Genomic DNA, 13,715 nt, shown 5'->3' on the forward strand with positions numbered 1-13,715 from the left:
TGGTGTTGAGAGTAGATCTCACCATTCTTGAATCGTTCCATTCTTTGGGAAAAATACAAGATGTGACTTGGCCAACTGTGTCTTTTGCACACTCTTTTGTATCTTCTTTCTTGTATAGGCATGGTAACTGGGCAGATCAGCCTGGATGAGGGTGGTATGCTGCTAAATGTAGTGCATGTTCAAAAAAGAAGAATTCTTTCAGTTTAAAATAAGCTTAATAGTATTAGGGATTATGTAAAATTTCCTTAGGTGGACTGCTGGAAAAAATGCCTGTTTTTATTATACCTGTAACTTAGATTTTACTTTTTATTTCTGTATTCTGTTTGAGCGATTGAATGTCTGGCACAGACTGGACCACACTGAGCAAACTGGCTGAAGTTTCATCTAAATAAAATTGAAATAACAATATATATTGGAAAAAATAACAAGAAATCATCCATTTGTTTCAGTAACTGGTATTATATCTTCACCTATTGCTGCTGTATTCACAGCCTGGATGCTGAGCTATGAATTTGATTGCCGTTGGAAAACTCTTTCAGTTATGGTTAAGGTTGCTAGAGGTTTCTGCTTCTGCATTATCCTGATCTGGGTTAAATGATGTTGGAACTGACCCCATCTTTCTAGGGTATTGTGTTCAAGTTCAGATCAGGAGTATACACAAGCTTGGCACATTTCTGTGTGAAGAAGAAAAAAAAGGCTAAACAGGATATTGTTTATGAAAGAATGAGTCCTTTCCTTTGGAATGCTATCCTTATTTGTTCAGTGCTCCCTAAATTGGTGTTGCCTTGTTGTGTGCTATAAAGAAGGAATAAGAGAAATTGTTGTTAGGGGTAAATTTAAGGGAAATATAATGCAAATGGTAATACATGAGCTGTAGGTTAGTAATGGGATTTTCTTTACTCAATAGAGGGATGTGAGCCTCCCTTTCATCTGCATATATAGCTCTTTTGGGAATAAATAGCGTGTGTTTGGTGTTGGTTTTTTTTATTTAGCTTTATGACTCTGTAGCTTAGGATAGAATAAGTGGAATAAGGAAAATCCACTGCTAGTTCAGAGCTAGAGCTGTTAATTGTAAACTAGTTTTCTGATGATGAGTTTCAGTGGCAATCAATATAAAATGAGTTAAACCGGTTTTTCTCAGAAGAGGGAAAGGAAGTTTCCTAGAGGAAGGGTGTGGTAAAACACCCAGAGGTGGATATAATTTGGGGAGATGCTCCTTTATGATGCCTCTTAAGATATTTTAGATCCCAGTATTTACCTGGAGAGTCAGGTGTCCAGTGACGTGAAGATCAGCTTGGCTGCCAACAGGACGGTGTAAGTCTGCGGATGGAACCCAGGCAGTAAAAGGGGATAATGGATATCTTGTTCATGCCTAGAGGAGCTCAACAGTACTGGATGCGGTGCTGAGGGCTAGATACCAAAAGAGATTTTGGTGGTTGAAATTGTGCATGTGGAAGAGAGCATTCAAACTGATAATTGCTTTTTAACTTTTTTTTTTTTACCTGTACAACTTTTGATTGGAAATACAGGACAAAAGTAACAACTATCAAACTAGCAGAACCATATAATTGTGCAAACTGATTCTGAGACAGCTAAGCACTCAAAATATTAACCCATAACATTAAACCCATGAGTAGTCTTTTGGAGGTCAATGAAACTAAGTTTAAAGATAAACATGTATTTAACTGCTTTGCTCTGAGGGGAATGACTACTAATCTGTGTAATTACATGAAATTGGTACTGTTATCTGTATGGTCTTTCCTACTCTGTCACATTCACTTGTTTAATCATGTCTTAAGTTAGGTAAGTCCTTTTGAAAATAACAGTATTGTGTATGTTTGTGTACAGTTCATAAAGCAAAAAAGTTTTTTGCTAATGGTAACATCTTTGGCTGCTGTAATAAATAATCATGGCACACAAACACCATTATAGCAAAACTGAGTAGAACTAGTTCGTTTTCAGGCAATAAATAGTAGACAAAGAGAAGCAAAAAACTTTTCTGAAGCTTTTAGTGTTTAAAGCTGTCTCATTTCCTGTGCGTTATTGTTATGTATTTTTTAAAACAGATTTTTACGGACTAGAGTATATTAAGTAGCATTGCTTCTGTTTGTTATGTTTTAAACTAATACTCTGTCAGATATGCTCGAGGCAACTATTGCCTGCATTAATTTATGTAATTAATTTGGACATAGTTACTGTACACTTTTTGTTTTAGCCAGTAAGAACTAACAGAGGTGAGCTGAGTCAACTCTTCCTTTTGTAACATGATGCTACAGGTAGTACTTCTGTTGTAAACAGAGTGCTGTCAGCGTGTGGAGAGTTTGGTATGCTGCTTTCTCTTCTTGCTAGCTTTTGACAAGGACTTATGATAGTGTCTGTAATGTCATGTTAAAACACAATTAGTTTAATAACTTATGGGTAGAATATAATTTATGGTGTTCTTAATGTGCTGTTTGTTCTTTTTGTAATTAACAGGTAAAAATCCAGAGCAAATTTGCCTAAAGTCATGCTACTGTATTCAGTATATTTCCAGCATTGCATGTTGTATTAAAATACCTGAGTAATATAATTAAGTATGCTGTTTGCCTTAGAGAGGAACTAAAGGGACAGCTGTTCAAAATACAGACTACAGTCACATGCTTGTTTTCAGTGACTAATGTCAACTCTTCAAACACTTCAAACATGTTATATTACTATAATTACATGTTGCTGATTAAGACTTTTTATACTACTATCAAACCAGCTGTAGAGTTGAAACAAGAGGTTGGAAGTTCCTGGCATTAAATTTTATGCTCTAAACAGCAGAGTAGGTCCCTTCTCTAATCAGTGAATTATATGAAAAAATACAATTATACAAGGTTTTTATCCTCATTACTTTTGCCCATTTTAAATGACAGGATTTTTTCTCAGGGTCAGTATTATATTTTGATTACTATATTAATGTGATAAGGAGTATTAAAGTAAATGGTAATTTATATTATTCTCACTAGGAATTTGAACTCATATTTGTGGTAGAAAATTAATCTGGTTTTAATTGCCCATGAGTCTGGAATATGTTCCTTTTGTAAAGCTGATCTCACATAAATATAAATCAGGAACTGCCTGTTCTTTAATTATGTATTAGTGTATTGTACCTGCATACTAGATGAGAGTATGAGGATCTCAAGTTACAAGGTATTGGAGGTCATTAAATCTTCTCTGCTCTGCAAAGTTGAGTAACAATGCATTTCTAATTACTGAAAAATGTACTATGTTTGTGTTGCTTGCTTAGAGTCGCTATGTTTAGCTACAATAACACAATCACTCACTTTATAGATAACTCCATGGAGATTTTTGGCAATATGGAAAACAATTGCTGTAAATATTTTATAAAATTAAAAAAAAAATTTTAAACTGTCATTTTAAATAATTTTGAGATATTTTAAAAATGTAAAATCAAAAATTGCATCACAATTATTTCAGAATATTTTTAGTATTTCATAAATGCATGGCTCAGTTCTGCTATGATATGAAAATGTGTACTCATTTCATGAAAAGGTCAGTAACGTAGCTAGCATTCTCAATAGCAGTGTCTTTTCTTCCCCCACCACTTTACACTTAACCTTTTTCCTTCTTCAGGCAGAGACTATTTCTGCTAAAGGCACTGTAAAATTTGTAGGTAGGACATTGAGATATGGAGGGACCAAGTTATTTGCAAATTTTTTTTTTTTTTTAAGTAGATAGGATCGGCTTTAGGTTGTAAATCATAGAACTTGGGGGTACAAAAACTTGCTGCAATGAATACAGTTGTGATTTGTAAGGATAAACTTTACTGATCCTGTTGGTGCCACACTGCAAATATATATGATTTAAGTTTGAGCTAGCACAGTTACCTCTCTAAGAAGTGTTATAAACAGGGCTGATGGTCTAACTGACAGAATCTGACTTCCGGTGGCATTTTGACTCTTACTCCGTACTCTTACATCTATTTATGCGATTTGTTTGGATACTAGTTAGTCTTGAGAGGGCAGGTACAAGGACTGGTTTTTCAACACAAGACAAAATTGTATTCAAAAACAGTTGACTAACGTGGCATGGCACAACTTTTAATAAGTCACCATATTAGCAGACGTAATTAGCGTCCAGTACAAAGATGCAGGCCATCAACCAAGGTCTGGAGACACTAGAATTCCCTGGTTTTTCTCCCTCCATTCTCTAGATGCAACGTATTCCAGTCTGCAGCACAATATTTCACTGCTAAAGACAGTTCCTTGACCACATTATCTGCAGTGGTCTGTGCTTCCAAGTAGAACATCTCTTCCTCTGACATTTATTCTACCTTCTGCAGTATCTAAAGTAGGCACTGTCAGCTCAGTATTCAGTGTGTCTCTGTTAGGGGAGCATTACATGATCTGCATGCTCTCACTTCAAAAAGCAGAAAATTCTGCTTGATAGGTTAACATGAACTGACGTAATAAATAATTCTGCTGCACAATTGCTCAAACTCCAAAAGTCATTAGCAAGTGAATGTTGCTTATTGACTAAATGTGTTGGGAGCAAGAGAGCCATTGTAAATTTACATGCAAAGAATTTATGTGCATGCCTTCTTCATCCTGCCAAAATTCAATGAAGAAGTTTTTGGTGCAACACACTGTTAAGCTCTCAAGCAGTGCAGAAGTTACCAGCAAGAGTTCTACTCTTTATATGGGACAGAGTATCTGCTGCGCAAGTCTGGGAATGTGAATTGCCTTAAAAAGGATGTTAAAGATAAATGGTGAAGTCTAAAACTCACTAGCAATCTGATCATCCATGGGTGCTTGTCTGTTTCCTTATTGGTTGTGCGTGTGGAAGCTAGGCCATTTCATCTAAACTGTAACATTTGTTCTTAAATTCCATCTTCCAAAATGATCAGTAGTAGCATGGAGACACTCTTTTTTTAAATAATTTTTAATCTTAATGGCTTTCTCACCCCAAAACCTGGACTGCTGCTTCAGATGCCATTTCCTCTTGTGTTAGAATCATTGCCATCAGACATACTTGTTACACTTGCAGCTTCCTTTTGACACAGTACTTAGTGCCCATGAAATTTTGTTGAATTGTTTCAAGAGAGAATTCCATACTTTTTAATCTTACTTTGCCTACCAGCAGAAGCTGCAGGCAATCCTTTGTGAACAAAACATGCTTTCTGTGGTCACTATCCTTCATGTACAGTCAAATGCCCAAGCAGCAGATGAAAAGGCCAAAAGAGAATTTTATTGTGTTATTTAAATTGCATGACTGGAGCCTTAAGAAGTACAAACTGTTTGTGAGGAAGTCAAAATATTACTTCTTAATGTCTAGTTTGATTCATAAATCATTTTTAAATTCGTTCAAGTAAAACTTTTTTCTTTGCCAGCAGGGTGTGCAGAATGCTAATGACCACCCTAGAAACTTCTGATCTATTCTGCTTATCTACCCAACCTGCAAAACACAGGAAAGCATCTAAATTACAGGCTTCCTTTGACAACTGTTTGTGTGCTGTATCCCATTCCAGTGTAGTGCTGAATTGTTCATATCTTGAGCAGGAAGCAGGTAGTCTGCAGGCATGACCTTTTCAAAGAAATACTGATCCTGGAACTGGAATAATGTCACTTTAGTTCACTGACAACAAAAAGAAGGCTGATGGTACGTCATGTTTAACTGAGCATGCCCCAACCCCACAATTTCTCAGCACTCCTATGTTGGAGACAGAGGGCAAATAACGTGCTTAGCAGAGCTGGAGGTCAATGTTGTTGTTTAAAAGGTGCCTGTTGAGTAAGAAACATAATGCATAGCCTGAATTTGCTTGACAAATCTCTTTTTTTAATAAAAGTAAAGAAAATAGCTCTAGAGTATGGAATATGTGATTCATTAGCAAGTCAGCTGAGTTTCAACATCCTGGAGAACAGAATTAATTCTGTTAATCCTACAGCCAGTTCCCCCATGGAGGGTGTGTGTGTGTGTGTTTTTTAAAAAAAACAAAAGAACAAAAAAACCCTAAAGAAGTACAGGTTTACACAATTGAAACAGGAATTAGAAAATGAAAGGCTCAAGGTGGCAGAACAAGGTCATCTTTTCTGAATACACGTTACGGCAAAGACTTCTATTTCACGATAACATTTTTCAGGATATTTAAGTCTGCGTCATGTCTCTGCACTCTTAGATACTTAGATCTAACATCTTTGTTTTGTGGATTTGGTTGTGGGGACGTATGGAATATTACAATTATTTTTCCGCTTAGGAAATGGAAGTTCTGGCGATACACTTCATGGAAAACATAGTGCTTCATTCACGCTGGGGCTAACCTTTGCATAAGCTGGATCACAAATGCCACATTACTTTGGATATCTGCTTATACAACTTAAAACATACACCCTTGGATACTGAGTTCCAGACATTTGTTTTTAGTAAGTTCAAATATTAGTTATGAAGAGTGAAATTTAAGCATATTACTGGCCTGAGAGAGGGAGGGGGTAGAGAACTTGCTGAGCTGTTTCTCAGCAAAATGTTAGAGCTTATTACATGAGGGATGTTAAAATTAAGGTAGTAGATCATGCTGCTGCTTATAGAAAAATAGTGCATATTTGAAATGTATTTGAAAATACATACTTTTAAAAATATCCTTTGCTTAAAATCATGATCAGTGGAAAATATTATATGAAATAATGCTACTAGGAGAAGTTTGTTTAATGAGAAAGGTAGAATTTTATCTATTGAAAATAAGAGTTACTCTGTTGAACGGCTTCTTTCATTCATAATGTAGTTGAACTGGTAGCCTGCCTGCAATTGATAATCTCATCCTTCTGTTATAGCCAAATAGGAATAGTAAAAAATATGCTGTTTTTCAAGAAGACTTTTTTTCTGGGGAACACCATGTTATAATTATACATTTTTTTGAAATTACTGTAGCATAAGAAAACCAAATTGAGTATGGGTTAACATATTTAACAGAAAGACTGTTATTAATTATTATTTTTGTGCATTACAAGGCAGCCATTACTATCTAACCATGGGAAAATATCTGTGAGATTTATACATGCTGCATTTTTAAGCATATTGCTCTAAACAGAGTTGTAAATTGAGTCCAGACGTGAACTTTGGTTGACAGGAAAAGGACTCCATATGTCTTTCAGACGAAAAGTGATCCTACTTCCATTAGCCTCTTTTAAATAGATTGTTTGTTACCGTAATAAGATGTTCCAAAGTCAACACCACCATTTTGGATCGTTCTGTGTAACTGAGCTGGTGTAAGTGACTTCACCCGTGTATGACTGTGCAATGGTGATGTAATTAATAGCTTGTTGTTCTTGTTTGCACGTGTTAATTTAAGTTTTAAAATTGATTTTTTTCTTATATAACTCTTTTCAAAATGGTAATATTGTCAGATCTTTGAACTAAGGAAAATATTATTTTCTTGTTTGTTGCACATCTTGATCATCAAAATTTGTTCAGAATTGTAAGTAATGTAAAATGCAAAATAATAGCTAAAATAAATTCTATTTAAAGGGATTTAAGATTACTTCTGTTTTGTCTCTTGCAAAGTTATGCTTTTATAACACCTTTTTCAATTATTGAAAATTTAGCTTACTGGGTCTTATTTTCATTTCCCGGACTGAGTCGTTGCTCAGAACATTTATCAGGAAAAGACGGTGTTACCTCCTAAATTTCATTTTTACCTTTTCCATTATACTTGGTCATAAACATGACCTGTCATATATGCATATATATGCACATATATATATGTGTGTGTATTAAAAAAAAAATACACACATGTGTATATATAGCATATATATAAGCATTCTTTTATATACATACATATATAATACACATACAGGTATTTCTGTGTATATATATGTATATATGCGCACATGGTTTAATTTACTGTTCAGGAGAGTAAGGTTAACTTTAGTTTTTGGAGATGGTTTTAAATTAATTTGGATAAAATGAAATAGTATAATTAAACTGACTTTAAAAGGCTTATTTTATCATTACTTTATCTGATGTAAAATGATCGAACTGTGTAGTTTTTGTTGTGTGTGTATGTATACACATATATCACATGCATATATCATATACTAAAAAATGAGGGAGGGGTTGTTTGTTTATAAAGCTATTCATAATATTATTCTGTCCCTGAAATTACTATGCAGTACATTGTTGCACGTTGCAACTTGGAAAGTTTATTTCAATTAGGATAGATTTTATGTATTTTCGTGAAGACTCTTTTTTCCTTATCTACTTGGAGAATTGTCTTTAAAATTAAGGCACTTGAATATGTCCATAAATTGCTGTTTTTCAAAGGTTTATGGTAATCCCATGTAGAATGTTGATGAAGTAGACTTCAAGTAGTATTGAAGAAGAAAAAATCCTCAGTCATTCGCAAGTCCTGATATTTTGTATTACATCATGAAGAATGTCTGTATACCTGGTAAAAAGGCCTGAATTAAGTGTCTGCAACTTAATTCCAGTAAGTATGATAGACTTGAAAGCAACAGAGCTTTTTTTCTCTATCTTCTATATTACTGACTAGAAGTACTTTGAAATGAAAAATATTTTTCTCGTACACTGATGTCTTAATTTTATTTTACTGAAATTCAGAGAATGATTTGGAATAGGATGAACCACAATATTTGTTCTCATTTATTATTACTTAAATCTAACAAGAAAGAGATGACTAATCAAAATAATTTTAAGGTTAATATGTTTAAACTGTTTCATTAAGTTCATAATTTTTTTCAGACGGTGTTCTTCCTGCTGTTACAAATTTGTTTGTGTATGTTTTTTGTGTATGAGCCTGCATTAGCTATGCAATATTCCTATTAATACAATCTGAGCTGGTTGAGAGATTTTTTTCATGCCCAGAGATTTCCATTCATTCTCCATGCATATCAATATTAACATTTCTGTTACAATTCTATATAGATAGAATATGGATGCAGTGTGAGCTGTCATTGAGAAGAAGGATTTCTGAAAAACAAAGTGATGTTTGCCACCAGGTCCTGACAGAAGGATTCGGGATCTCGCACATTCTCAGTCCTGCCTGTTGGCTGGAATAGGAGTTGAAGGGTTTTTTTGGGTTTGCACCATCCTCTTCTGTAGTATGAGTATTTAAGTTCTATATCATTTTGTGGATTAACAGAATCCTTACTTTGAGGGGATATATTTTTTCTTCCTTTTAGCATCATTTTTAGATTTGAATTTCTGATTATTTTTCTCTGTGTATTTGTTGAAACCGTAGGTTCAGGGAAGTTGGTATTAACAAAGGCCGGGCCTAAGCAATGATTCTCAATTTTGAGATAATGGATTTGAGCTTTGGGGGAAGGAAGGACAAGACCACAGAACTGAGAAAACCTTCCTCCTTCTCCTGCTGTGATCCTTAGAAATAAATATGTGCCCAAACAATAGTCTGTTTTACATCAAGAAGCAATTATTTTTTGAATACATGTATGATTAGCTGTAAAAAATACAGTAGTAATAGAAGTATACTCAGCAGATTAGCTCTTCCTTGAAAAAAATCATTGCTAGAGAAAGATAGATTCCTTTGTCACTCCCCCACCCCACACTTCTACTCAACTTGTTATTCTCCTTTCATGTATATGACATAGTTCTTGTACATGAACAATGTATTTAAATTGTAAGCTATGGCAAATTCAGGATGTTTGAACAAGAGGTCAAATATAATTATGCTTTAATGCACTTTGAGTTGATATTTGAAAAATAGTCGAGTGGAAAACAAGTTGTGTTGTGACAATGAACAATTTCTGTTGTGAATAATAAGGAAATTCAGGCAACAACAAGTGTTAGCAGAGTTTAGAGAGAATGACTCATATAGTAATAGCAGTAGAATGAAGAGGAAGAAAATGTCTTGTAGTGTGTTGATTATTTTGTTAGTGATACAGCTTTTTGTGATGAAACTTTTCTGTTCCTAGGTATGTGGTGGTGTTTACTGAGACCTACCAGTGGTGCCTGGCAATGCAATAATAAATATTTATTGTTAGCGTTGATAAGCATCTCAGTTCAAAATACAAGTGTAGTAGTAGTGGGACTTTCTCTTTACAAGAAAATGCTAGCATTCATTTCAAATGTAGAAACTGTATTATTGTGACAATTGCTGGCTTGTCTTCCCACTAAGAAAGATTGGTAAAAGCAAAGGGAAACATTGTGACCTAGTCTTGATTGGTTTGGAACACATTAGTAAACAGTGGCCTCAGTACCATACAAATATGTCATCGCTCTTATCAGATTACCATTTCTCCTTGTGAATTTATTTTTGTTAGACTATCCAGTATAACAATATGCCAAGTTAAATTACTTTGATGTTTGATACCTCAGTTGCATGAAAGAGTCTGTCTTCATTTCATTTTTATTTATTCAGGCAGTAGATACCAAGCATTTTCTTTAATTCTGACAAGCAGAGTAGTTGGGCAGGGTAGCTTTGACACTGGATAATTGTACTTTTCTTTTTCTCTGCTAAGTTGGTTTTGAATAAATCAGTATTTCGGTATTTTTTGTGGCATCTGCTTCAAGCCTGTAAGAAGTGGAAAAGGTGACATTTACTGTCAAAATGAATATGTTATGCAAGCATAATGGCCTGGTATTGTTTCCTTTGTTAGCATTACCAGCTATTATTTACTACTTTAAAGTACACACATAAAGGTACTATATTAAAAGAAAGCTTATGCAAGCTGGTCATCCCTGTTTATAACACTACAGCTACAAAGTGACAATTTTTTTATGTATATAAATCAACTTTTGCAGAAAGTCCCTATGAGCGCATTCAAAGCAAGAAATGTACAGAAGCTTTCTCTTTGATTTCCACAGATGAGACTGAGAGCTGCATTCCAAAGTTCAAGTGATATGTGCAGTATCACTTTCAAAGCACGCAGCAACGATTGAGAAGAAGCTGTGTTGCTTCATGGTTTGAGCTTTAGTCATATCGCCCTTCTTGTTCTTTTGTATGTTTCTTAATTAATTTGATTTAATAATTTAGGGAAAAGCAAGATGGATTTCCCTTCTTTTGGATTATATAGTGAGCAATATTTTCCTCTTAAAACTACATTTTGAGCCATCAAAATACATTTGCATGCATAGATGAATATACATATTGCAAATGACAAAGTAGAGTTAGCTCTATATTTATAGAGATTGTATGTTGTAATGTGTGCAGTATCAGGATGACTTTCCAAGATTGGTCTACCATTCTATTTGAGTGATGTTATAGCTTTTTTCATTATCAGCTTTCTTCTTTGCTGTTGTTGTATGAGCCCCATAACTAGAACTTGCTGGTATTTAAAAAATACATAGTTTCACTGAGTGCTAGTCTCTACCCTCAATGGATAGTAGCACGTGAAATACACGCACAGTTCTTAGGGGCATATTCTGCCATTTGTTGCAACTGCCTACACTGGACTAGCTCCCCTGAGGACAAAGTTCTGCTCTTAGTTTTTAGCTGGTGTGAAATGAATATTTTGTTTAATTACAGGATTTGAAATTTTTGTTTTATTTTAAGAAAACCAAACAGATTTTTACATCTTGTTCTTGTTTCTCCTGTTTGTTGTTAATTTTTGCAGATTAGCACTTTTAATAAATGTAGTAACCTCTATTTAACCCTCCAAATATGTCTTTTCTCAACAGTGGGATATTAATCCTGTAGTTTCCATTTATTAATTGATTTTATGTTAAAAAATAAATACCAGACTCAAAATCTTCTGAAATTTATCTAGAGTACAGTAGATAGAGTGCAGTTCTCAAAGGGGAATGCTACAACATTCTTTTTTTCCTGTTCTCAGACACCATATATTTTAATTCAGGTTATTTTAATTTTACAGGTGATATGCCTGCACTGTGTTTAATAGGTCTTATGAGCATTTAATTTGGGAGGAGGGTACTCCAACAACCTGAAACATTCTGCTCGGTAAATTATCCTGTTATATTTAAATGACTGCCACCTAACAAAAAATCCTTCAAATAGAGAACAAAGGAAAAATGTCAACAGTATGATACAAGAGGTCAGGAAGAATTGTACGGTTGTCCCTTCTGAGGGTGTGTCAGTCTTCAGAGAAAGTGCAAAATGGGCTGGAGGAAGTAACTCCATCTTGCTGGGAAGATTGGTTTGAGATTGATATTTTAGTGAACTTGGCTTTAAAAGGTTCAGGTAATAACACTGGTTAATGGTACAGAAGATGGTCCTTACCAGTAGAGGACAGAGATTTCTTTCAGGAAAAAAATGGATAAACAGGGTTGGGGGTTAAGAAAAGAAAAATGAATTGCATGCAGTACAAGATCATTTGGAGAATAACAGGCTTTCAGTTTTTGGAAGAGGTGCTTGTTAGCTGTTGGGAAACAGCAGTGGAGAAGGCTCTATGTTTACTAATTGATTATAGCAAACTAATGATCCTTTGGTATATAGGTGTGAACAAAGAAAGACCAAGTTTGTCTAGGCAAAAGGGTGACCATCAGAAACCTGTCATATAGTCAATGATGGAAGAGAGAGAGATTACCCATGAGGAGCTAATACTCAGGATAGAAGACTGATTTGGCTTAATACTTCATGTAATTCAGGATCTGTCTTGGATATTTTCTAGCTAGTTTGCCAAAGTTAGGCCTTCTTTGAGACTAGAAAAATCACTTTGTGGAAGATCAGCATCACCATAAACTGCTTGAAAGAATTACTATTAATAACAGGAAATACAAGATGTAAATCTGAAGGAACAAATGGTTATTTTAGAACATGAGAAAGTTGTTTGCTTTAAAAAACAAAGAAAGCAGAGACTAGAAATTATTGAAACCTGTGACAAAACTTTACATATTTTTAAAAAAAGTTTCATGTAGTTTTTACTGTATGAATGTTGAGTCTGAGAGTTTCAATTTTATACCAATTTTGATTTTTATACTCTAATCACATTTTGCTATATACTAAAAGAAAATAATTGCAAAAGCTATCAGGTATAGTGGAGTAGATTTTATTAGATGTGGAATGTAGTGTTAAGGAGAATTACAGTTGACTTCTCTTGTAGTAAGATGAAGTGCTTAAAAGATATTCATTAGGAGGTATCTTGTCAGTGAAGTCATGTATAGAAAAAAGGTACTTCTTGTATCTGTATAACTGTCTTGCAGCTAGCTGTAAAATGAGGGCTGTAAAGTTTTTGTTTGTTGCTATCTGTATGTCATGAAAGAGCCAAATGGTTTCTAAAATGCAGTCATAAACTGATTATAAAATTCCCAAGGGGAAGCCTGATGGGGCTATCATAACTTAACAATGGAACTGTGAGTCACTGTAGGAAGAACTCATGTAGTAATCTTTTCTGGTATTTATAGGACCATGAGGATAGAATGTCATTTAGTTTTATTTGATTAAAAACTACTAGGCAAGAGAGAGAGTGAAAAAATAAATGAAGTATCTTTCTTCTATTTCAGACATGGAATATATAAAAAGTATATAACAAATTGCTATAGCATAGCAATTAACTTTGAATCGTTTTAGTTCTCCAAAATAGTTGTGGTAATAATAAAACTATTTTATTTGATAATTTAAGGTGGTGGATTTTTTAGATTCTGGATGTAAAACTTTGCTTTTGAGTGGAATAGCCAGATTATGAAACTTGCGTATGAGTTCTTACTTGCTAGTTTAGGCATATACGTATGCGCAGTTCAAAGACTATCCATGGAAGCTCTTTACTTACCTTAAAAAGTTATACCAAAATGTACTTAATTTAGTT

General features: G+C 34.3%; 1 protein-coding gene across 5 annotated transcripts in view; it reads left to right on the plus strand.

Moving 5' to 3' along the window:
• METTL15 (methyltransferase 15, mitochondrial 12S rRNA N4-cytidine) overlaps positions 1-13,715 on the plus strand; it is a 90,787-nt gene that overhangs the window by 19,768 nt on the left and 57,304 nt on the right. For 2 of the 5 annotated variants that reach the window (XM_064512883.1, XM_026121819.2), the window contains exons 2-3: positions 6,239-6,404; positions 8,299-8,464. The exons of 2 other annotated variants lie outside the window; for them this stretch is intronic. In XM_064512883.1, coding sequence (XP_064368953.1) covers positions 8,411-8,464 — 54 coding nt within the window. In that variant the 5' untranslated portion in view covers positions 6,239-6,404; positions 8,299-8,410. The remainder of the gene's footprint in view (positions 1-6,238; positions 6,405-8,298; positions 8,465-13,715) is intronic. One more of the 5 variants, XM_064512884.1, reaches the window with a different exon arrangement.

This window comes from Dromaius novaehollandiae, chromosome 5, assembly GCF_036370855.1.
Source record: "Dromaius novaehollandiae isolate bDroNov1 chromosome 5, bDroNov1.hap1, whole genome shotgun sequence".
In the NCBI taxonomy this organism is placed as follows: Eukaryota; Metazoa; Chordata; class Aves; order Casuariiformes; family Dromaiidae; genus Dromaius; species Dromaius novaehollandiae.